General features: G+C 38.0%; 1 protein-coding gene across 2 annotated transcripts in view; it reads right to left on the bottom strand.

Moving 5' to 3' along the window:
- Nucleotides 1-22,011, bottom strand: part of LOC122820052 — a 30,022-nt gene extending 8,011 nt beyond the window's left edge. The window contains exons 1-15 of one of the 2 annotated variants that reach the window (XM_044097218.1): nucleotides 21,611-22,011; nucleotides 7,723-9,979; nucleotides 6,125-6,186; nucleotides 5,742-5,780; nucleotides 5,386-5,649; nucleotides 5,004-5,278; nucleotides 4,725-4,912; nucleotides 4,351-4,485; nucleotides 4,119-4,217; nucleotides 3,987-4,036; nucleotides 2,346-3,262; nucleotides 1,567-1,737; nucleotides 1,448-1,482; nucleotides 370-750; nucleotides 41-103 (exon numbers count right to left, since the gene is read on the bottom strand). In XM_044097218.1, the coding sequence (XP_043953153.1) occupies nucleotides 41-103; nucleotides 370-750; nucleotides 1,448-1,482; nucleotides 1,567-1,737; nucleotides 2,346-3,262; nucleotides 3,987-4,036; nucleotides 4,119-4,217; nucleotides 4,351-4,485; nucleotides 4,725-4,912; nucleotides 5,004-5,278; nucleotides 5,386-5,649; nucleotides 5,742-5,780; nucleotides 6,125-6,186; nucleotides 7,723-9,979; nucleotides 21,611-21,750 (5,076 nt within the window). In that variant the 5' untranslated portion in view covers nucleotides 21,751-22,011. Of the gene's footprint in view, nucleotides 1-40; nucleotides 104-369; nucleotides 751-1,447; nucleotides 1,483-1,566; nucleotides 1,738-2,345; nucleotides 3,263-3,986; nucleotides 4,037-4,118; nucleotides 4,218-4,350; nucleotides 4,486-4,724; nucleotides 4,913-5,003; nucleotides 5,279-5,385; nucleotides 5,650-5,741; nucleotides 5,781-6,124; nucleotides 6,187-7,722; nucleotides 9,980-12,933; nucleotides 13,130-21,610 lie in introns of those variants that run through there. The other variant, XM_044097219.1, reaches the window with a different exon arrangement.
- Nucleotides 22,012-22,526: the final 515 nt, after the last annotated feature.

The following is a 22,526-nucleotide window of genomic DNA, read 5'->3' as shown; positions in this document are numbered from 1 at the left end:
AAAAATATCGTGATTAGGGAAAACATCTCTGCTAATTTACCTTTGTGAATGGCATGTATTCCTCCTTCATACCTTCAGAGGTTGTTTTGCTTATGGTGAAACTCTAAAGAATCAAATAACAAACATCAGTTTTCTGACATTTAAAGCATTTTTAGATAACTCTGAAGTTCAACCACAGCAGAACTTTAATAGCTGTCTGGTTCACAAAAACGGCAGCCAAGTACTGAACAAAAAGTATCCATTAAATAACAGCATTTAAGTCCCAATTCTGATATTAGGTATCATAAAAGTATTAGTTTTCTGGAGTTGCTGTATTAGCAGTAGTTTCCAATACAACATCTAGATGCCATGATTTAGAGCCAGTCTCACCTCTTCACTCGTTTTCTTTTCTCCCTGTCTTAGTCTGTGTTCACGAAGAGCTGTTGTGAGCGCCCTGAAAAAATCTTCATTGATCTGAGGAAGTTCAGCATCATTGTCCTCCGGTTTGCCCAAATCTGTGACTGACATGGTGGAGGTGTGCGGAACAGGCGTGGTTTGTTTTTCTGCAGGGACGACTGACCGCTTTCTCTCTGTATTTTCACTGGATTTACGAGACACAGTCGGGATTACACCAACCTCCGTCTCATTTTTTCCAGCCTTCATATCTGCTCTGACAGAACCTGACTGGATGGGTTCTGCTGGAGTTGGAGAAACTGAGGCACAGGTTTGAGGTGGAGGTTGTTTCTCATTATGTGAATCTTTTGAAAGAGGCTGCGAACAAAACAGAAAGCTAATATTACACAGTAAAAAGGTAGAAAAGGACAAAGTAAAGTTTCGACAGCCCAGAATGATATGCATAATGCACAAGTTCAACCTCGTCTTCCTCCCATATAAAAACAATACACCTACACATATTTACAAATAACAAAATCTGATATTAATCTTTATTTCAACTTTTTACATATTAGTATTTTAAATGTTTTAATTAAGAGCAAAGCAGAACTGAAGGTGAATTCCTGGTTTGAATGCAGAAACGTGGTGAATAAACCTGATTCTGGTATCTATATTTGTATATTTTACTCAAATTAAACTTGCAGCAAGTTGTAGCAAATTTGCTGCAGTGGATTCTTCCATGTATTTTGCAAAATTAATGTTTATTTTCTGCACTGTTTCTGACTAAATATATGGATAAATAATTATCCATATATTCTAATACCAGTCAAGAGGCTCCCAATCAACTTTAATACACTCTTAACTGACATTACTGGTAATGAAAGGTAAGAGGGACTTTTTTGGTTTTTAAATTCAGTGAATCAAATGGAGAATCTTGTGATCTTATAAGAATTTAACCGGCATCCACAGATAAAGATCAGCCTTCTCCAAAACCCAAATAAACATTAATCGGGTTGGATGTTAACTGCCACACAAATGATGAACAATACTTATGAGTTTTGGAAATAAAACTTACCATTGAGGACTTGACAGTTTTCTCTGGTGTGCGTTCTGTAAGACAAGTTGTTTTAGGGAGAAATGATGCACAAACTGAAAGTATGCTCAAATATTGAGGTTGTTTGACAGACGTCTTACTTGTTTCTTTTTGTTGCTCCTGCTTTTCTGTCTTTGCCGTGGCTGTGAGGGAGAAACCGTCAGCTGGTGCCGCTGCGCCATCAGCAGTCTTCTTTCCAGCAGATGTTGGTTCCTCAAGCTTCACGGCTACAACGTCGCTCACAGGTTCTGGTGTCAGATGACTGCTTACATCTGTAAAAATAAATGAATTCACACACACAATTTATTTATATATTATGCTTATATAAATTCTAAAAACACTGGAGTTAATTATCAGGACAACATTTTTTTCCTAAACTAACTTGTTTGACCTTGTAAAAGGTCAAACAACTTGACCTTCTAGCAGACAACTTGGTGCTGTCTGCTAGGTTGATCAAGGTTCAAATAAAAACTAAACTAGACCAGTTTTCTTTTCTAGAAACTTTATCCCTAACATTTTGCAACTTCATAAAATATCTCGATAAAAGTGAAAATTGTTTCATTTTGCTTTTTTATGCAATAACAAAGGGGTGCAACATATTAAGGGATTTCCTAACATGACTTTAACTTTTGAGCTGACAATCTGTGCCTTACCAGAGGCAGCAGAATAGAACTCTTCATTTCTCTGAGATGTTTGATCCATGCAAGGTTGCATGTGCTAGATCCCCTTTACTACAACCATCCCTAATGTCAACATCTGTACAAAATTATGCCAAACCAGTAGAAGGAAAAACACCTAATTTTCATTTTCTACTTTACTTCATTTTAAAAGTTTGCTCAAAATTCGCATGACAACTGGATGGAAACTGTTTCTAACTAACCTTTTTGCTTTGTTTCTGTCTTCTTTGGAGACTGCAGTTGCTCAGTTTCTGTCTTTAACTTTCTTGCTGGGGGTTCTGATTCCTCCATCGGACACGGCTGGACCTGCGATGAGTCTGTCACTAACATTTCTTCAGTTTTCACAGTGGTTTGCTGTGTTTGAGGTGGATCAGCAGACGTTTTACATGGTGGAGTTTTAACTCTAGCTGCTGGTTTTACAGTTTCTGAAACTTGGTCTTTGGTCTCAGCAGAACTAAAAATTTCCATGGGTTCTTCTGGTTCAGTCTTTCCAGGTTCAACATCTTCAACTTTGATTCTTACAGAATCCACTTTGAGACATTCTTCTACTTGATTCTCTTCAGAGGTTTCCACTGTGTCCACAGTTTTGGTCACCAGGGGGAGCTCTTTGCTTTCTGCTTTGGGAGCAGCCGGCTGGTTTTCTGATGGTGCTGATTTCGACTCCAAGTCCTTCTCACCCAAAGTGTCTGGTTGGGTTTCAGCCTTCACCGGGTTTGACGATGTTTCTGCTTCAGGAGTCACTTCCTTCACTTGAGACGCCATTTTCTCCTCTTTATCTTCATCGCCGACAGTTGTATCCGACGTCTTCAACACCTCAGGAGTCTCACTGGGAGTGTCAGCAGATTTTATTTCACTTTCAGGTTTTGTGTTTGTTGCTTCATCGGTGTCAGACGTCTTTACTGGACTTTTGTTTTTTTGGACCCCTGAACCCTCTGTAGTTTTAACTCCGACCTGTATTACTGACCTTTTTCCAGCTGTATTGGGTTTCTTTACAGCTACCTGTTTGGTGGGGACACCCTTTGCTTTTGTAGCGACTTTGCCTGTTGTGATGGTTTTAGCCCCAGGTAATGCAGGTGTCTTATCTTTTCCAGTGAATGTTGTACTGGACTCTGCAAACTTTCTGTAGAGAAAAGTCACAAAGATGAAGTAAGACGAGAATTATCTGAATCAAAGAAAAGAGATTTGAAGGTTTTTCTTAGGCTAATTTAACACATAAACAGTCTTCCAAAATGTTCCATCACGTTGTAGAAACTGGTTATGCATTAAGAAAACTGCAGTATCAAATTTAGAGAAAAGCAACAATAACCTTCCCTGCAACAAAGAATGGCTGAGAACTTTACCAGCTATGCCTTACCAGAAGAAGATTCAACTCTGACAAATAAAGCAGCCAGTAGACATTTATCATTATAAGAAATATTTACAGAAAATAAAAGATAGAACAGGTCCAGATTGCAACAAACAAACATTCCCTCACAACATTTAGAAATCTAGGGTGAAGAAAGGACAGCTAATGTCTCTGCAGACCCCGCACATCCTGGACACAAACTGTTTACCATGCCTATTTACACCAATTCAACCTCATCTTCCTTTTTTAGTAAAAACTCTATGAATATATGAATGATCCATAATTTTCCTCTTAAATGTCTTCACTGAGAGCGAAGTAGAACCTAAGTTAAAGCTAATTCTGATATAGCACATTATTTGATCTTGATTTCTTACTTTAAACTCAAACATATTTTGAGGCTAATATTTTTAATGTTGGACCTGAGTAGTCTAGCTTTATCAAAACCAACCTTAAGTCTTTTATATAGTTCAACTTGAGTGTTACTGTGAGCAAAACTTACTTCTGTGAAGCCAACTTCTGCACCGACTGAGGCTTCTTGGAAACAACATTCTGTAAATAAATAACATTGATTCTGATTCAGTGCTGTTACTGAGTGTAGAAAATTTGTGAAGCAAAGGAGAAAGCGAATTACCATTTTTTTGTCAACATAGACAGTCAATCCTTTCACTTGCAAGCATTGTAATTTCTTCAGTTTTTCTGCATCTGCCTCTTTCTCAAAATGGATGACTGCCTACAGGTACAGACAAAATTAAACAATAAAATGTACAAGTCAAATTATGGCCACCTATCCCATTCATCTACTTTTTGGATATATCAACACATTGTTGGTCATGAAAATAATTAATTAGATGTATACTACATACCTGTAGTGATGCTCTGGCTATAATCACTTCTTTGACTTTTCCAAATTTCTCCAAGGCATCAAAAATGTCATCATGGGAAAGGGAAGCGGAAACGCTGGAGAGCCTCACTTTGCCAGCAGATAAGGACTCAGCAGACTGAACAGAAAGGAAAATAAATAAAAAGACAAAAACATGAAGCAATCTTTTTCTTTTTTTGTAAAAAACATCTTAAGCACTGTTAAGTCTCAAGTTATAAAACCTTCGCACATTCGTTTTAATTAAGGAGATGCAAGCTGATTGCTTCTTCTCTGTGACTTTTATTTTGAAGAATCACGGCCCAAAGTCAGAGTAAACATAAAACAAGGCTTCATATCAATTTGTCATATGAAACTCACCATGGGCTTTGCTGAAGAGCTTTTCCCACTCTTTGGACAGCTGGAAGTGGCTTTAGATGATTTAGCAGAAGATGTCTTCTTCTCTGTGTTGGAAGAGGACTTCATCTTAGCCAGTTCAGCCAGTAACGCAGGAGCCAGAGTTTTAACCATGGCCTCCAGGTTAGATTGTTTGGACAGAGATTGGACAGCTAGAAGAACAATGAGAATTTGTGATTTACCAGCAAGAATATACTCATTGATTAAAAGTTGAAGGTAAAATATCTTGGGCATTCTTCAGACCTGTTGTTTCCAGGAGTCTCTTAGCCAGTCTGTCGGCACTTCTGGACCTCTTATGCTGAGGTGCAGATCTCTCCACTGGTGACCGCAACTCACGGCTTCTCCTTGGTGACAAGTGTCTCTCATCGCTTCTTCTTGGAGATGATCGACGCTCATAGCTTCTCCTTGGTGACAACCGCTTGGCTTCCCTCTTCCTGGGAGGCGATCGCCTCTCGTAACTTCTTGACCGTGAGCGGTGGTGAGACGAGGTTGGGCGATCATAGGAACGAGAGCGGGACCTAAAAGAAACAATTGATCAATTATAGCTGACTTACAACATTTTATGGCATTTATATATACTTATATATATATATTAAAAAAAACATTAGTATATTTTTAGAAAAACCTGCGAGAGTGTCTGGAAGTATGTGGCGATCTGCTACTTCGTCTCTCTCTTTGACCATCAGAGGAATGATGGCGTTGTGGACTACGTGATCGAGAGCGGCTGCTACGTTTTTGTCTTCTACTCTCTGACCCATAATGGTGGTGTGGACTTTCCTTGCCATCCTCTGATCCACGTTGGCGATGAGGGCTGAGGGAATGGGAACGAGTCTCATGGAAACTCTGGCCAAGAACTGTGGGGGAGGCTTGGGTACCTTTACCCGGACCACTGTGGAGAATTATGACCAATTTAATGGTTGAAAAATGGAAAAGGAGAACGATCACAAAATGTCATAACTATGACGACAATCCAGCAGTTACCTCAATAACTCCAGTGTAGTCCCATCCCAATCAGGGTATCTTTGGGGGGAAAAAAATAAAAACAATTAAAATCAAAAGGAGATAAGGTTCCAATATTAAGACAGCAACTCAAGAAACCAACTGACTTAGGAATGATTAAAACCAATTTGTAGTTGTTCGAAAATGTGGTCTTCAACTGAAGGAACATTAAATTTGGGCAACAACCTCATGAACATATTTCTGATTTCTTTGTGTATACCACATAGTTATGTGAGACTACGTGGTATACACAGTCTACACTTTGGAACTTTGTTGTTCCAAAATATATCTATTTTGGAACAACAATTTTTATTGTAACACAGTGGGAAATTATGGAGTGAAAGCAAAGTTTATTTTAAACTCACCGTAACCTCAGCAGTCTGCAGCTGTCAAGATGAAGGCTGGTGTTCTGGTGGGAGAGCCAGTCCTATTCAGAACAAACAGATGTATTAAAACACCACTGTTATTAAACCTAACATGGACTCATCAAAACCTTTGTTTTATTCAGACAATAAAACAGTGTTTTACCAAGTTTAGTAATTACTAAACAAAGAACAAGGATACAGAAATAAAAGCAAAGGGAACAAAACTGCATGAACCCAAATCCAAAAATAAAACATCATCAAGAATACAATCTTTATCAAAAAGGTTTTACAGAATTGTAACGATGACAAGAAGCCTTTGGGAACTTCCATCGTTTGGTTCTTCAATCTTCTAGGTCTTGAAATATCTCGAGTCTCCTAAATCCCATCAGGATCGTTGTAATGTTCAATTCAAGGAAGAAAAAACAGCTTGAGAAGGGAGGGGTTGATAGGAAAAAGAAGAGAGGCAGAATGTCCAACTTTAAGACATATTATGCAAACAAAAAAATAAAAATGGTGGTTTGTTTGTCTGAAGATAGCCTGGTAAAAACCAGACCCTTGTTTTATACTTTGGTTCATACGGAAGATCTAGACCCTCAACAATTGCTGGACTCTGTTGAAGTTTTCAATGATTGGATCTGATTTTACCCAATCACTAACATTTGGTCATGATGTATACAAGAACGATAAAGGACGCTGTGCTCTGACACTTACTGGAATTTGCACATTAACAACCCCACTGGAAAGAGAGAAGTGCGGAGCTGTAAAAAATGGCTGTTAATCAGATCTGCTGTCTTTCCAAGACAAATTTAAGGGTTTCTTTACACCTGATTACCCGGTAGACTTGGTTTGATTTGGGGACCAAGATTGTAAAATTTTCGGCGGATGTGGTCCTCTTTTACACTGCAATGTGTCTAATGAAGCCTGGTTCCTTTGAGGAACCAGAAAAAGGGTAAGATCAAATGTGCTACTTGGAGAAAAAAACAGAATAAATAAAAGGTATTTGGTCTTAACCCCAGGAGTTAGAAACAGCTTCTCCTGAAGATCCTTCAAAAACTAAATATGTTGGAGGTAAAAAATAAAAACTTTTTGCATCTTCCATTGATCCTTTACTACTGCAGAAACCCATCTTGTTCTTCTCAATGTCCAAGAAAACATTTCCCCCGCATTTTTAGCAGATTTATACATGTTATTACACAACAAGCATTGTTAGTCCAATAACATTCATTTCATGCCACTTAAACATCTATATCAATCTAATACAAAATGTTTCCTGACTAGTTTCAGGTGATCAAATTTGTTTGCAAATCCCACAAAGGAACTTTAGAAATCAATAAAGAAGTATTGCTCGTAACATTTTCGTACATACCTTTTAGTTTGGAACAGGGTTGTTAACCATGAAAAGTTGAACAATAACTTCTGTGGTTTGATATTCACAATAGTTCATGTTTTATAACAGTCTATGTTAATCAACTCATGCTCCAATTAAAAACGATATTTTCTCAAACATAAACATGTCAGTTTATATTGAAAATCAGGATGAATCTCCAACATACACCAACAATGTCCTAAATGTAAGGAGAACAATTTCTTCCACTCACCTTCATATTGGTACATTCTTTCATACAAAGACAACAGGTATGAGGAAATATTCTTGGTGTTGCTGCGGCGTAGTCCTGCATCATGGCCGGTGTTGGTAGTTTAGACGGACCCATCTTTGGTACTGATGTCTGATCTTTGAAAACTGGAGGTGGCATGCGAGGCATAGCATCCATCCGGCCTTGGGCTGGTGTAGGTATAGAGGGACGAAGTAGCATTGGGGCTGGCATAGGAAGAGGAGGACGGATTGGAACTTGGGCTGGTGTAGGTAGAGCAGGTCCAACTGGAAAGAGAGACAACCGGGGTTGCATGGAAGCAGGAAGACCTTGTTGTACCGACGGAATCGGCTGCAGATGCCTTTGAAATTGTGGCTTCTGTGGTGGTGGTCCTTGATGCTGTAGAGTCTGCTGAATTGGCTGCTGTTGTGCTTGTATCTTATTCATCTGTTCAGGAGCTTTTAATCCTTGACCTTGAGTTTTGCGCTTATTATTGTTGTGAGAGTCGTTACTGTGAATAAGCACAAGGCCAGGACGCCCAGGATGAACTCCACGACTTAAATTACAGGGTGGATTGAATGGCTGGGGTTGAGTGGATGCCTGGCGAGCTGGCTCTGGCTGCTTTGGGGGAGGAATTTTGGGGTCTTCTGACTTGAGTACTCTTAATTCTGTGTCTTTGTTCAGCAATCCGAAAGATGGGAAGAGCGATGTTGAGTTTTGACTTGTTTGGACTCCCAATTTTTTAGATAGATCACTGCTTGATGGTGCCACAGGGCTCTTCAGTGAGTCAACAGTGGAGACAGAACTCATCTGGCTATGTGAAGAGACAACTGGTCCAGTTTTCAGCTCTCCCTGGCCTCTTTGAAGTGGATCTCTGACATGGCTGCTAGGTTTGAAAGTGTCAGTACACAACAAACTTCCACCCGCACCGGCCACAGCTGAACTGCCAATAGTTCTTCCACCTTCATTCCCAACCCCTGTGGTATATTTACCAGTGTGTCCATAATCAATCACTTTACTTGGTTTAAGAACAGTGGATGATATTTGATCTGAATTGAACCCTGTTCTTATGGAAGGTAGATACTTGTCCTTTTCACCCATACTTCTGATGGGTTGAGTTGCACTGTAGGGTTTGGATTGAGCAGCAGTTGCAGCTTTCTTTTCTTTATCATGCTTGATTTGCCTTAGAATGAAAGGCAGGTTCTCAGGTGTTATCTGGTCTTCAGGGTAAGAGATCAGGTGTTCCAAATCTTCTTTTTCAAGACCAAAGTGCAGGAGGATGTTAGAGGCTGATTCTGAAGTATACTTGGGGCGAATGGGCTCCGGAGGAGGCACAGACTTGGCTGGTATATTTATGTCATAGTCACCCAAACCTGGAGTGGATGACATATGTTTTCCTTCACTGGAGGTACTGAAAAGACTTGCACCACTGCTTAGGAAGCTGGAGGACGCTGATGAATATTTTTTTGATGACTCTTCCTCCGAACCCCTCTGGCATATAGGCAACCAGTCCAAACTGTTGTTACTACTGTCCACAGTAAAGGATCTGTTTACTAGAGTAGCAGGAGATGTCAAATATGAAGGTATTCCTTTGTTTGAAGAAGGAAATATGTCTCTTTGAATGTTAGTAAATTGGGTATTTTGACTTGAGGAAGTTTGTGTCACCTCCTCCCTGGCTCTACTGATATTCAAGTCCAAACATCTGTCTATGTCTTCATCTACTGTAATGTTATTCCTCTCGGGTCTGTAGTTTCCTGGTAAAGACATAATGGACGGTATAGGTCCTCCAGAGAGTCCACGGGTTAGATCAGAAGATCCAGAAGAGCTGAAGTTGGAGCCAGAGCCAAAGTGAGGCGGTGGCCTCCGAGGATCCATCTCCATTTGCCCACCAGAGAGTCCATAAGGTCCCTGGGATGGCATCTGTTTGCCACGGGCAAAGGGATTATACATCTGATGAGACATAGTGTTGGCAATCTTCAGAAGGTTCAGGAGATTGATGGCCACAGCAGTTGGCGAAGGTGGTTTTGTGGGCAATCCCAGAGCAGGTATATGGGTGTTTGATGTCAAGCTTGGAGCACAGCCACAAATAGCGAGAACATTGTTCATCTGTGTTAATGCTAGCTGAGCCTTCAGCTGGGCCAACTGCAAAGAAGCAGCTTGCCTTCCTGTCAGTGGTGCGCTCCCAGGAAGCCCGCTGAGAAGTGGGGTTGTTAAGACCCCTGGAGCAGGATACGGGGCACAATTCTCCAAAAGCAAAGAAAAGCTGCAAAGTTTAAAAGAACAAAGACACAAGGTTAATGACTGGGGCTAGACTTTAGCTTTGTAGCCGAATGAAATCCATCAATTGGAGGTTTCCTGTCCATTAGCCAACTTTTCTGTTGGCAACACAGACATCTTGACAATATATTTTCCAAGTCTTACAGAACATATCAACAGATATGGTACAGAAAACACTTGAATAGCAGTTTATAAGACACAAAGACACAATTGTTTACTAGAGACCATTTCCATAGTAACAAAAGAAACAGTTAAAAAAATAAAAGCTCACTGCCACAGAAGATCCCGAATAGATGGAAGACAATTGATTTGATCTTTTAATTTAAAACAACATGTACACTAAGGGGCGTTTCATTGTATAATCAGTTTTAAGGTTGCAAAATTCTGTCTTTACGGTACATTCTTGGGAAGCCGATGTACTGCAACAAAACTTCCAAGATGGTGATTTCCAGAGTAAATGTTCTATTAAAAAAGAGGAACAAATCAACAGAGTTGTCACATACAAAGTCAAAATGCTAATTAAATATTTCTTTCTTGAAACATATTAAACCTAATCTGACATATAGTCTTGCACTAAATCGAACAGTCTGCTGAATCAGGAGACATTTGGGGGATCTAATAAAACAAGTAAGCCTCTGAAGTAGTGATGACCCAAATTGATTCTGCTGATGACTTATCATCTTGACTCCATCTTCAGAAGATCAGATGTCAAAAAAAGGATTACATTGATGAACCTGCAAAAACAAACAAAAGGGTGTTTTCCCACCTGATAGTCCGGTAGACTCGGTTCGATTGAGGATCAAAATTACAAAATTTGTTCCATTTTCACCTGCCGCAGTTTGCTTTCACACTACACTGTGTCAAAAGAACCAAACACTATGAGCAACCTGTTCCCCTCCTCGTGGTGCTATACCAAGAACCACTGAAGGATACAACAAGATGACACTGAGTTCAACTTCTCTCTTCAGGAAAAGTCAACAAAAACGGAGTTATGTCACATTTTAGCAGTTGTAGGATTTCTCTTTTGTCTTTGGCAAAAGACCACAAGCCATTTCTCTCATAAGCGCTAGATATAACCGTTGTTTTTTGTTGGATTTACCTAAAATACCCTGCGCTATAGCCCACTTCCTGCTTTTGGAGCAATCTCTGGTCCCATTGACAGTCACATATATACATATGCACCAGAATTCACTTCAACTGAGCCAAAAACTGGGTTTGTAGGTGGACCAGAGTTTGCTTTGTTGGTCTGCATTACACAATCACCTCCCCAAATGAGCTGAACTTTTTAAGCCAACAAACTGGAGTTTGAGTAAAGTGAACTAAACAGGCCTAGTGTGAATGTACCCAAAGTCTGTTTCTTCTTTGGATCACCATGGGGCACATTTCTGTTGCCCTCTTCAGTAGTTCTTCTGCATCACAGTGATGTACCAATGGGCTTTGTTCATTCACCAAAGGAAAAGTATCTAATTTCAGCATCTCTGGTAGAGCCACAGGCACCCCTTGTACACAAAATATGTTTCTAGGACCAAAAGCTTCAATGGCAATAATTGCTGCTTTTTATTTAGTTGAATGAAGAAATTTGAAAACACTTTTGCTTGAGTTCACGACCCCTGGAAATAGGGAATTTCCCTACAACCATGCAAGGATAAGTTTGTTTGAACAATGGATGGATTGATGAATGGAATAAATGCTGTGATATAATAAGTATTTAACTGAACATTTTGCAACTAAATTGAGCTTTTGATTCCAGTATTGTGCCGTTCATGGTAACAGCATATTGGAGTAGCTCTGCTCCGTTAGTCAGAGTTGTTCTTTTTGAAGACCTCTGCCCATAATTATTCTGGATGAGCCATTGCATATTTGAACTAATTTTCCCTTTGGTTTTGGATTGGGAGGATTTTTTAAATTTTTGACAAGGTTTTGGGGGATTACTAAAACTGGGAGCAGCTGATTGAACTAGAGAGATCCATTGATGCATCTGAAGTGCACAAAGAAGAGTTATCATATATCCTTCCTCCCAGAAAGATATATGATATGAAACAAACTAATTAAGTGTTTTTTACATTCCAGCTCTTATTTGAACAGTTTCACTCATCTTGATTTTTTTGTTTTTTGTTGCTATTTTTTGTTGTTGCTTTTTTTGCATCTTGTAAATAGAGACACAGTTTTCTTTTTAAATTATCTTACTCAGATCCATATTCCTTTTATCAGAGTACAGTATTTCTGGTAACTGCACACCATGTTTAAGCTATAATCTTGTCCTTCATGTATATATTTTTGTATTACTTCATGTTTCATTAACTTCAGTTTCAGTGACAGCCATAAAAATAATAAAATTAGAATTGGAGTGGTTTTTGTTGTTGTTTTGATTTTTTCCTATTAGTTCGCCATGTTTTTTTTTTTTCTTTCTGCGATAGAGTTGAGGAGAAGGTCAGGACAGCCGGTGCAGTGGTCAGCAAACCGATGGGCCCTCGGGTGCTTCCGGTACAAACAGGAAACCTGCTAGCCAGCATCAATGAGCCGTGAAGGAAGAAAGATGCTGTCAAAGCTGCCCATCTAATAGTGGAGGGAAGCAGGTCTCCGGGTCTTCGTATTACGCCGCATTTACCCCAACTTTAACCTAAAATACTTCTATCTTCAACACCAACAATCCTCTCATGAACGAAGTTCAGAACAACATAAAAGCGAAATTACGTTTCGAAAACGTTAAAATTACCTCAGTGCATTTTAAATTAGATCGCAGCCGATTCCGTTTTTTCTTTTTTTCTTTATTAAAATACAAACGATGGCAGATATGTAGGGGTCCTAACCAAAAACCTGGCATATGTTGTTGCAGACGTTTACTTCAGCCTGCTAGGCCTGTGGAAACCGTTCCAGATTAACAGGGAAAACAGCGTTTTCTCACCGTTCGCCGCTTTTACATCAACATTAGGTACATACCACTCGTTGTCAGTGTGCAGTTTCCCTTTTCACGAACTCCAAACGACTCCTTTGATCGATTAAAGTGATATTTTAGGTTCTTCCATTAGCTTCTCCGACTGTTAGCAGGCAGCCAGGTTACGAGTGAACAGACAGGCGCAGAACGATTCGTGTTTCCGCTTTGGTTCCCTCCAGAGTAAAAGTCCAACCGTTAAAGACCAAGTAGAAATGTCGCACCATATTCACGACGGGATGTGCTGACTGTCGCGGTGTTTGGGTGGCGACTAAGTGGTATTTTGTTCATATTTAAACAGTTTGCCAAACCTTTCTGCCAAATGGCTAAATTTAACACTACAAGTTTCATACAGTACCACTTTCACTGTTTACAACAGCTGTTCTTAAAAAGTCAACCCTTACCTTCTCTTCATTTTTAGTCGGCTCGCTCAAGTCATGGAAAGGTGCAGACATACTCTCTGACAAGCCTCCCAACATCCTAAATTAAGCTTGTATCTTCTAATTAAACAAGATTATAGCACTAAAATTACTTTGTACTGAATGGATTTAAAGACTATTTTATTGGAGCATGTAAAAATAATACTCTTTTCTATACTTCTTTGGAACACAATGGATAAAAAAAATCTAAAAAAATAATTCTCTCTATAATCTCAGAATTTAATTTCAGAATCCTAACAAATTTTAATTAGTTCAGCAGTCAAATTGTCTTTTTACTTGTCTTCTACACATAAACATTTTTTAAATGACAGATTCCTAAATAAAACAATGTTACAAGAACTGCACTTCATAAGTCAGATCTGCAAACTTAGAAAACATGACTCGATTTTTATTGGGAAAAATAAATACATAAATATATTTAAACATTCAACTACCCAAAAGTTTTCTTATTTTATTAATATGTAATTTCAGTAAAAATATCAAATTGCAGCTTAGTCAGACCTCTGTACACATGCAAAGGTGCAAACATATTGTAATTTATTTATAGTAAAACTGGTTTAAATTTTAAAAAAACTAAGCTGTCATTAACTTAATGAGCAGAAAATATATAAAATTATGTCTTAAATTAGAGAAACTTAGAGAAAAGCTTGTGTTTGACACTTAAAGTTGTTTTCTGGTTTGTTTTATGTCAGTAAAATAATTCCAAACGCTCCATAATCCTTCAAAACATTCCCAGTTTTCCCAGCTGTATTAAGCAAAACATCAATACTGTTGCATATGAGCTCCATATCTTTGATAAACTATTGACTTTATACACTGTTGAGTCAACAGCTAATCAAACAGCGTTGATGAATATTTTCATTAACGGATTATTCTTTGATGGGTATTGCTGCAAATTACTAATATATCCTCTTCATCCCCTCTCCTGGACCAAAGGGCTTAACACCTGAATGCAGCACAACAGCTGACTGGCAGAACGCAGGTGTTGTGTGTCTGGAAGGAGAGGCTGAGCCAAAAGAAGTTCAGTTTATTTTCAGCTGTCATCGCTACTCTGACAGAGGCTCGTTTCAGTGACCTCAGAGCTGAGATGGCATATGTCCGAACGGACGAATCTCTGTTAAAACAACCACAAAACACTGACTTCTTTATCAATATTGTCATCATCTCAACATTTTGTCAGTATCTTTACATTATTTAAAAGAAATCTAAACTGATTGATTAGCTCTTTTTACTTTCTGTCGTTTTAATTGTATTCAAAAAGTAAATATGAGTGGTGTTATGTAGGTACTGAGGTCTAAATTGAAGTGCAGAGGAGACAAAGGCTCTTGCTTTTAAGTGTGCAGTGTTTTCATTTTGTCCTTTCCATATTTTGAATGTTCATTGATTTTATCTGTAAAGCACTTTGTCACAGCTGTTGTTGTTTTAAAGTGCTTCATAAATAAATTAGTAGTGGCAATTGGCTTATTAAAAGATGAAAACTATATTTACAAAAGCATTGACACCCTTTTTGTCACATACAACAACAAACTTTAGTGTATTGTATAAGACAGAAACACAAATTGGCACATTATTGGGAACTTGAAGGAAAATTAAACATGGTTTTCAATATGTTTTTTTTTTGTTGTTTTTTTTTACTGAAAAGTGTGGCCTGCTCTTGCATTCCTCTTTGGTCACTCTTCTATGAAATCCAAGTCCCTTAAAGAGCACCTTGTTCGTAGATAGAATCCGAGTGTGTGTAATTTTACCTCAGAATAAATCCAGCTAATACTCAACATCTGTTAAGATGGCCGACAGGTCCAAACCTAAATCCAGTTAGAATCGGTGGCTGACTGAGCTCAAGCTGGTTTGCACAGTCAAAGATTTAAGTCTCTAGATATGCAAAACAACTTTCAGCCAAAGGAAGTTATAAAGAGTATTGACTCAGGGGAGTGAGTAAAAACATATATCACAACTTCTGTTGGTGAAACACATCAAGTCCCAAAGAAAACCACTAAAACTTGTGGCTTTAATGTTATAAAATGAAAAATAATCAATTATGCAAGGCATAGTTACACGTTGTTGTGCTGGTGTAGCAAATTTCTCATGTTACATCATGAAATAACATTTCCTTTTGTACGGACAATCTAGATCTAAATGTAACAAAAACACATTTTTTATTCTCTATGCTTTGGTGACCCTATTTCTTCTTTCAAAGGACAGTCTTATGTAAAATCGACTCTTTTCTTTTAGCTTGCCATCATTTTATTATATTATTCCCTCATCAAAAACATACCTGGAGTGTTGCTATTCTTTGGTACGTGTTTAAGAAATCCTTTAAGCTCTATGGCAACCATTCAGCTATACAAAATGTCTGGGTGGATCTAGCTCCGCCTTCGAGGGACAGCTCCTCCTCAGAGCTGCAGTTTCTGACATTCCGCCTCACAGAGCTGCTCCTTCAGACTAGCCAGAAGCAATTAGCAATCACCTGGTGGAACTGTTCACCCGTTGAGTTCATTAAAACGTTATTAAAGGATTACTAGAGGAGCCATGTTGGATTAACTTCTTGAAGGCGGAGTTTCAGAAAGAGCAGGAGTTTCTTGAATAGACAGAGGCCCAATTTCAATGCATTAAATTATGAAGTGAAATTTCTTTTAACCCATATTTTATATATAAATATTTTTTTTATAACAACTGAAGGTTAAATCGGTAGCAAAATGACACTGGACGCCTTGAAAATACATAACACTGCCCCTTTAAATACAGTAACGTTAAAAAATACAAATAATGAACACTGATCAGTCTCTGTGCTTGACGCAAAACCTCACAGCTTTCAGCTGCTTTCTCTGCCCCAACGACAGTTCCCAGTTTATGTCACATGGGCATGTTGTTGTCTCAGCAGTTTCTTGGAGTCCATGCCCTTCGTTGACATGCCCAGCAACAGGCGGATGAGTTTCAATCGTCATGCACTCGGGACGTGAAGTCCAAACTGAAACCCACACCAGACATACGCCACTGCTACACATGTCTTGGTCGTAAATCTCTCTGCGGCTCTGCCACTTTATCACCCGTCCAGCTTATATGTTCTCGACAAATGACTGGGAGAATATTTATGGCTGATCTTAAATTAAGGATTGTTGGACAAAAGTATAAAAGCGAGGTTTACTGGGCCTGCTGAGGAATCTAATCCTGCCGTGTGCTGAAGGGCATTTAGAGTTTAGGTTTAATCAGCGCTGATGGAAATAAATCACGTCCGGCTCAGACAGAGAGCCGCCGTCACTCAGCACCACGAGGCCTGGATACACAAGTCTGGATCAAACTGAAACCGTTGATTAGTGATGAAACTGCATGAATGATCAATAATTGGTATTTTTACAGCTGTTTAGAAATAATGTGGATTTTTAACTAAACAAAATGCTGAATGTTTGATATCTGAACTAGAGCTGAATTGGTTTGACCTAGCTGAATCTAAATCTAAAGGTCGAGTGTTGCTACATTGAGGTCAAAGTGACGTTTCAAGTTCACAGTCACAAGGCTGCATTTCTGGAGCTCAGATTTTAGCTTGTACATGTTTACAACGCCACAAAAAGCACCATAAAAGTGTTAGACAAATATAACCTGTGGTGAAATAACTAGCAAAGAAAATACTAAATAGCTCCCATGCTAGCTGTATACTTAAAAATAAATGTTTATTTATGTAAGTATGTATATGAGCAGTAGATATGATTCATTACTGGTGAATCTATGGTATGCAAGGATAAACAAACCAAATTATTTGTTTGTAAAGTGGTATTTTATTTTGTTTACTTTTTGTTATGTTGTAAATTTACTAAAATAAAGTTAATCTGATTTGATCTAGTCTGATCAAGAAAAGCTATTTAAAATTTTACATAATTTATTACACATAATTTTTTTTTTTAAACTATATGCACAGGTACAATGTTAAATGATAAATATTTATGAAAAATACATTTGAAAATGCTAAAAATTAAGCTAAAACTAGCATAGCATGTAATATAAGCATTTATGTTTGTTTTCTTCTAACTTTGCTTTATAAAATAGCAAAGTTATAAAGATTGTCTGTGCACACGTAAATCATTCCAGATAAATGACAGATACGGCATTTGAAACGTAAACAATTGCAAGTTTATTGACGGAATCTGGCTTGATGTTATTGTTGATTCTATGTTGCATTGTGTTTTTGTGTTTGATTTGATGTAAAGCACTTTGAAATGCCTTGCTGCTGAAATGTGCTATAAAAATAGAGTTTTTAAAAAAAAAGTTTAAAATGCATAAATAAACAGTTAAAGATGCTTTTTATTATCTCTTTTTCACATGCAATTTGTAATTCAGGGTAAATGTTTGTTTCTTACGTTTATTATAAAGGATTCATTTGAGGTTTTCCAAATCACCAAAAACCCAAACAAATGTTTTACAGCATTACATTTTTAATAGTATTAGTAGTTTCAGTAGTTTTCAAATTTCACTCAGTAATGACAAAAACAAACTCCTCTAAGTTGAAATCATAAAAAATATCTCCAGTCCATCTTCACAGGGGGCTATAATGAATGTGACAGCTGAAAGTAATCGTCGTAGGAGATAACGTAACGGCGGTGAGTTTGTGCCCCGTTTGAGTTACATCATCAGACCAGAGCTTCGCTTACAGCTGAGACTTTTCATCACGTCTTCATCTCTCAGGCTCACTCACACTCTGAAACTGTTTTCCACTGATACGGCAACCAAGTCTTGAGACATTTGCTATTTTAAGAAGCTAAAAATATAAATGAATGGAGGAAGATTTTTCTTTTTACTCCAAAAGATGCTGACGAATATAAAAGCTTGCAGGGTTTTCAACCTCTCTGTCAGAAATCTTTGGCTTTAAACTCTGAGGTTCTGTCCGGTTTGATCACACTGAACAACCTGATTCTGAGGCTGGTTGACCTAGAAACGTTTTCACAGCCGGTTGAACAAATGGACTCCAACACAAAGTGACCAGCTAATCGGAGCGTCACTGAACTCTGAAGGCAGTCAGGATGTTCTGGTGTGAATTAACAGTGAAATAGTATATTCACTCCCTTAAAGTTGTCCACACTTTGTGACTCAGCAACTACAAAACTCTGTGGGGGGTTTTAGCGCAATTAAATGTGGAAAATAAAATGGTAGTTGTGAAGAGAAAGTAAAAAATGCATAAATACAAAATCTTACCAAGTATTTTCAAGTACAAACATCTTAGTGAATTTCAAATAAGACAAAACTAACCAATAGGTAACTTTTCAGCAAGATAGAGGAAGTATGTTAAGTAACTTATTCCTTAATACTTATTTAAAAAAATACAATTTCCACTGGCAGATTATTTCACTTGTCTTGTATAAATAGGTCTTGTTGAACTCTCACCCCAAACTCACACTATATATAAAAATTTCACTCTATTTTCTGTAAAAAATACAGTGATTTAAAAAAAAATGTATTTTAATTAAACTAAATTTATTTGGTAGGGACAATGCACATTAATTGGAATCATAAAAATAGACGCCATGTAATTTCTAATGTTCGGCCACATAGGGATTATTATTAGGCTGTGATAATGTTGTCAGATAAAGATAAAAATCAGTCAGCTGACCAGAAACATTCCCCAGGCTCTCATGATGCATGACGCTAAACTTAAACCAGTGTAACCAGTAACATCAGCCAGACTGAGCGAAGCTCGCCAGGAACGCCATGCTAAGGTGCTAACGGTCGACAGGTGGGGAACGGGACTCCGTTAAACAATGGTGTGAACTGCAGGACAAAGTCTGGCTAGATTAAGGTATAAAAACTGATAAAATGAGTTGTTCAGTGACAGGAAAGTAGAAAATGGAGGAAAGGGAGCAGCTGAATTTACCGTTACATCTGCTGAGCCGCAGCGCTACGAGTGAAACGCTATAAAAGATTTTACGAGGTGATTGGTCATATGGCGTGTAGGCTAAATGTGGGTCAAAGTAGTTTCAAAGTCAGGGAGTTTTTAATCTGAAGGACCCGTTAGTCGCTAAACAACGACGGAGCATTAGAAAAAACAAAATATGGAAATATCACAAAATATTGTAGAAAGTTCTGAGCTTCAGAAGTTGGGGGGGGAAAAAATAGTTTTTTAGAATAAGCTCAAAATGTTCCCAGAAAAAAACGTGGAAACATGATTTAAAAAGTAGAACATTTGCTGGACGAAACTGAAATGTTTAGATTAAAATCAAGAAGTGTTTTTAGAAAAAATATGAAAATATCTGAGTTTCAAAAGTCAAGAATGTGCCAGAAAAATTAAGAAATGTTGAGATTAATAGTAATTTTAAACAAAAAAAGAGAAAATTTCTGAGTTTGAAATTTTTTAAATTTGCCAGAGAAAAACTCATTGAGGTTTTGAGATTAATCTAAGAAATTTTCTAGAAAGAATAAGGATATGAGCTCCAAAAGTCAAAAATTGCCAGAAAATTTTAAAATGTTGAGAGCTTTGTAAATGTGAGATTTTTTATTTAATTCTCAACTTTTCAAATTCAGAAATTTGGTTGTTTTTTTTAAAAGAAAAATTCTGAGATTAACCTCAAAATTTTAGATTATTCCTTGCAAATTTTTGATTTTTTTAAACTTATTTTTCAAGGTCAGAAATTTCCACGTTTTTTACTCAAAAATTTCTTAGTTTAATTTCAAAATTTCTGAGGTTTGTGGCAGAAATTTACTCCGTCTTCCATCTAACATGGCCCTATTGCACCTTTGTTCTCAGTGGTGATAAAAACCAATTAAGAAAAATTTTCTGTATTTATCGACAACAACAGAGAATTTGACTCTTGATTTTAACTAACAGTTTCAGACTTTTATCAGCTAAGAAGTCCAGGTGATAAATGTTTCTTGATGCCATCCTTCAGCTGGCCATCAGCCCCTAATGCAGCTGGTTTGGCTTCACTGGTTACACTGGTGTAAGTTTAGCACCATGAACAAGTCTCAGTTTCGTTCCTTTGCGTTGGGTGTGAAAATGCAACTTTATCAGTCTGCAGCTGCAGAATCTCGAACCACATCCAGTTACATCTTCTCATACAGTTTTACTGAAAACAGAGAATAAATCAGTTAAAAACACGTCTTTATTGGCCATGTTTGTTACAAAGTCGTCTGTAAATGAATTTATGTAAGTCCGAACATTACGAAGGCCTGTGAGCCTCTGGTTTTCCACACACTTTCTATTGGAAAATAAAAAGGTTTGTGTTTATACTGCTGTCATCCTGTGTGAGCCTAAGGGATCATAATCTGTCCCGCAGTAATAAACGCCTCACTAAACCCTGGGCTGTCTGGAAACCCATTAAGACCCACTTTGGGACTGATGTCACCAAGGCTTTACAGCTAAACTGAAATTAGCTCTGGTGAGAAAAAGCTTTTCTCTGTTTTCCTGATCAAATATCTGGGGACCAACGGGAATGTTTAATTTATCCAGGAGAGAAAAAATATTAAAATAGTAAATAAGATGGATGGATGAATAGATGGATGAATAGATGGATGGATGGATGGATGGATGGATGGATGGATGGATGGATGGATGGATGGATGGATGGATGGATGGATGGATGGATGGATGGAGATGGATGGATGGATGGATGGATGGATGGATGGATGGATGGATGGATGGATGGATTGATGAATAGATGAATGATGAATAGCTGGATGGATGGATGGCTGAATAAATGGATGGATGGATGGATGGATGGATGGATGGATGGATGGATGGATGGATGGATGGATGGATGGATGGATGGATGGCTGAATAGATGGATGGATGGATGGATGGATGGATGGATGGATGGATGGATGGATGGATGGATGGATGGATGGATGGATGGATGAACGGTTCTATCTAACGAACTAAATGACTGAACTGATTCTTCAGGTTTTTCGGTTCCAAACAGGAAACAGTTTTCATTGATTCACAGAATAAACAATCAGGCGACTCAGAAACTTAAAACTGAAGTTCTGCTCTATAGCAACATAATCAATGTTCATTTTTACTCTTCAGATCATTTTCATGAAGGCAGACGTAAACCGTGCTGCTATATTTCTGAGATGTTAGCATTAGCAACATGTTTTATTCAGGAAATGATCAAATCTCATTTTCAGCTCGTTCTGTTGGTGCATTTCTATTTTACTATTAACAGTTTATTATTTCTCAGTTTACCTGTTCTAACAAATCATGACACCAGCTGTAATCTACTTTAGTAAAACAAGCATTCTAGCAGAAAGACACTTCATCTCTCACCTCTGTGGATGATTGCTGACGTTGCCGTTGGTTGAGGCAACGTTGCCGTTTCCTGCGTTGAAGCTCTGGATTTTCTTTCTGCTAATGTTTGAAGTTTTTCTCTCCTGCGGAGATCCGACTGCCTTCTTTTCCTCCAACATGTCCAAAAACAGCCAGGAACATTTACCCGAACCAGGATTACGCAAATTCTCTGAGCGTCAACTTAATTCTGCAACTAGCTGCAGCAATCTCTAGTTTTCTTCCAGCCAAAACAGAGATTTCCCTTTCAGCTCCAGCAATCCCACAATGGTTCAGGAAAACAAGGATATTTCCTTCAGTACAGAGGTAATTTGTGCATCGGTTTAGTCTTTAAATCCCAGATTTAGTCCAAACCAAATCGAGGGAGTCAGACCTACAGAGCGGTCCGAGCCTCAAGAAGCAACTGGGAAAAGCATGCTATCCTGGAGTTATCCCAGTGAGGCAGCAGCTGGATGGGGGAGGAGACGGGGAGGAGAGTTAGGAGGAGAAACGGGATGGAAACCGAACGAGAACTCACTAACATCAAAGATTTATTAAAGAACTTAGATTGATTTATTTATTTTTTTGGCGTGGTGTATAAGGGCCATTACAGAAAATAAAAGTTTTAAAAATCTAGGAAATTTTATTGAAAAAATGTAAGAAATTCTGAGAAAAAAAATTGACGTGTGGACATTTACTGAGTTTTCCAAATTCAAAGTTTTCAAGGTTTTTTCTTGAGATTTTCAGGGATTTATCTAAAAAATTCCAAGATTTTGTAGCAAATGCTTGACTTTGGAAACTCAGAATGGGTTTTTTTTTTTTCTCTCATTAATTTCTGAGAGTAATTTAAAGATTTTAGTTTTTTAGCAAATGTTTAACTTTTCAAACAGAAATTTAGCAAAAATTCAGACTTGAAACT

The sequence above is a fragment of the Gambusia affinis genome, linkage group LG18 (assembly GCF_019740435.1).
Source record: "Gambusia affinis linkage group LG18, SWU_Gaff_1.0, whole genome shotgun sequence".
Taxonomy (NCBI): domain Eukaryota; kingdom Metazoa; phylum Chordata; class Actinopteri; order Cyprinodontiformes; family Poeciliidae; genus Gambusia; species Gambusia affinis.
This window is presented reverse-complemented; position numbering and strand designations above follow the sequence as displayed.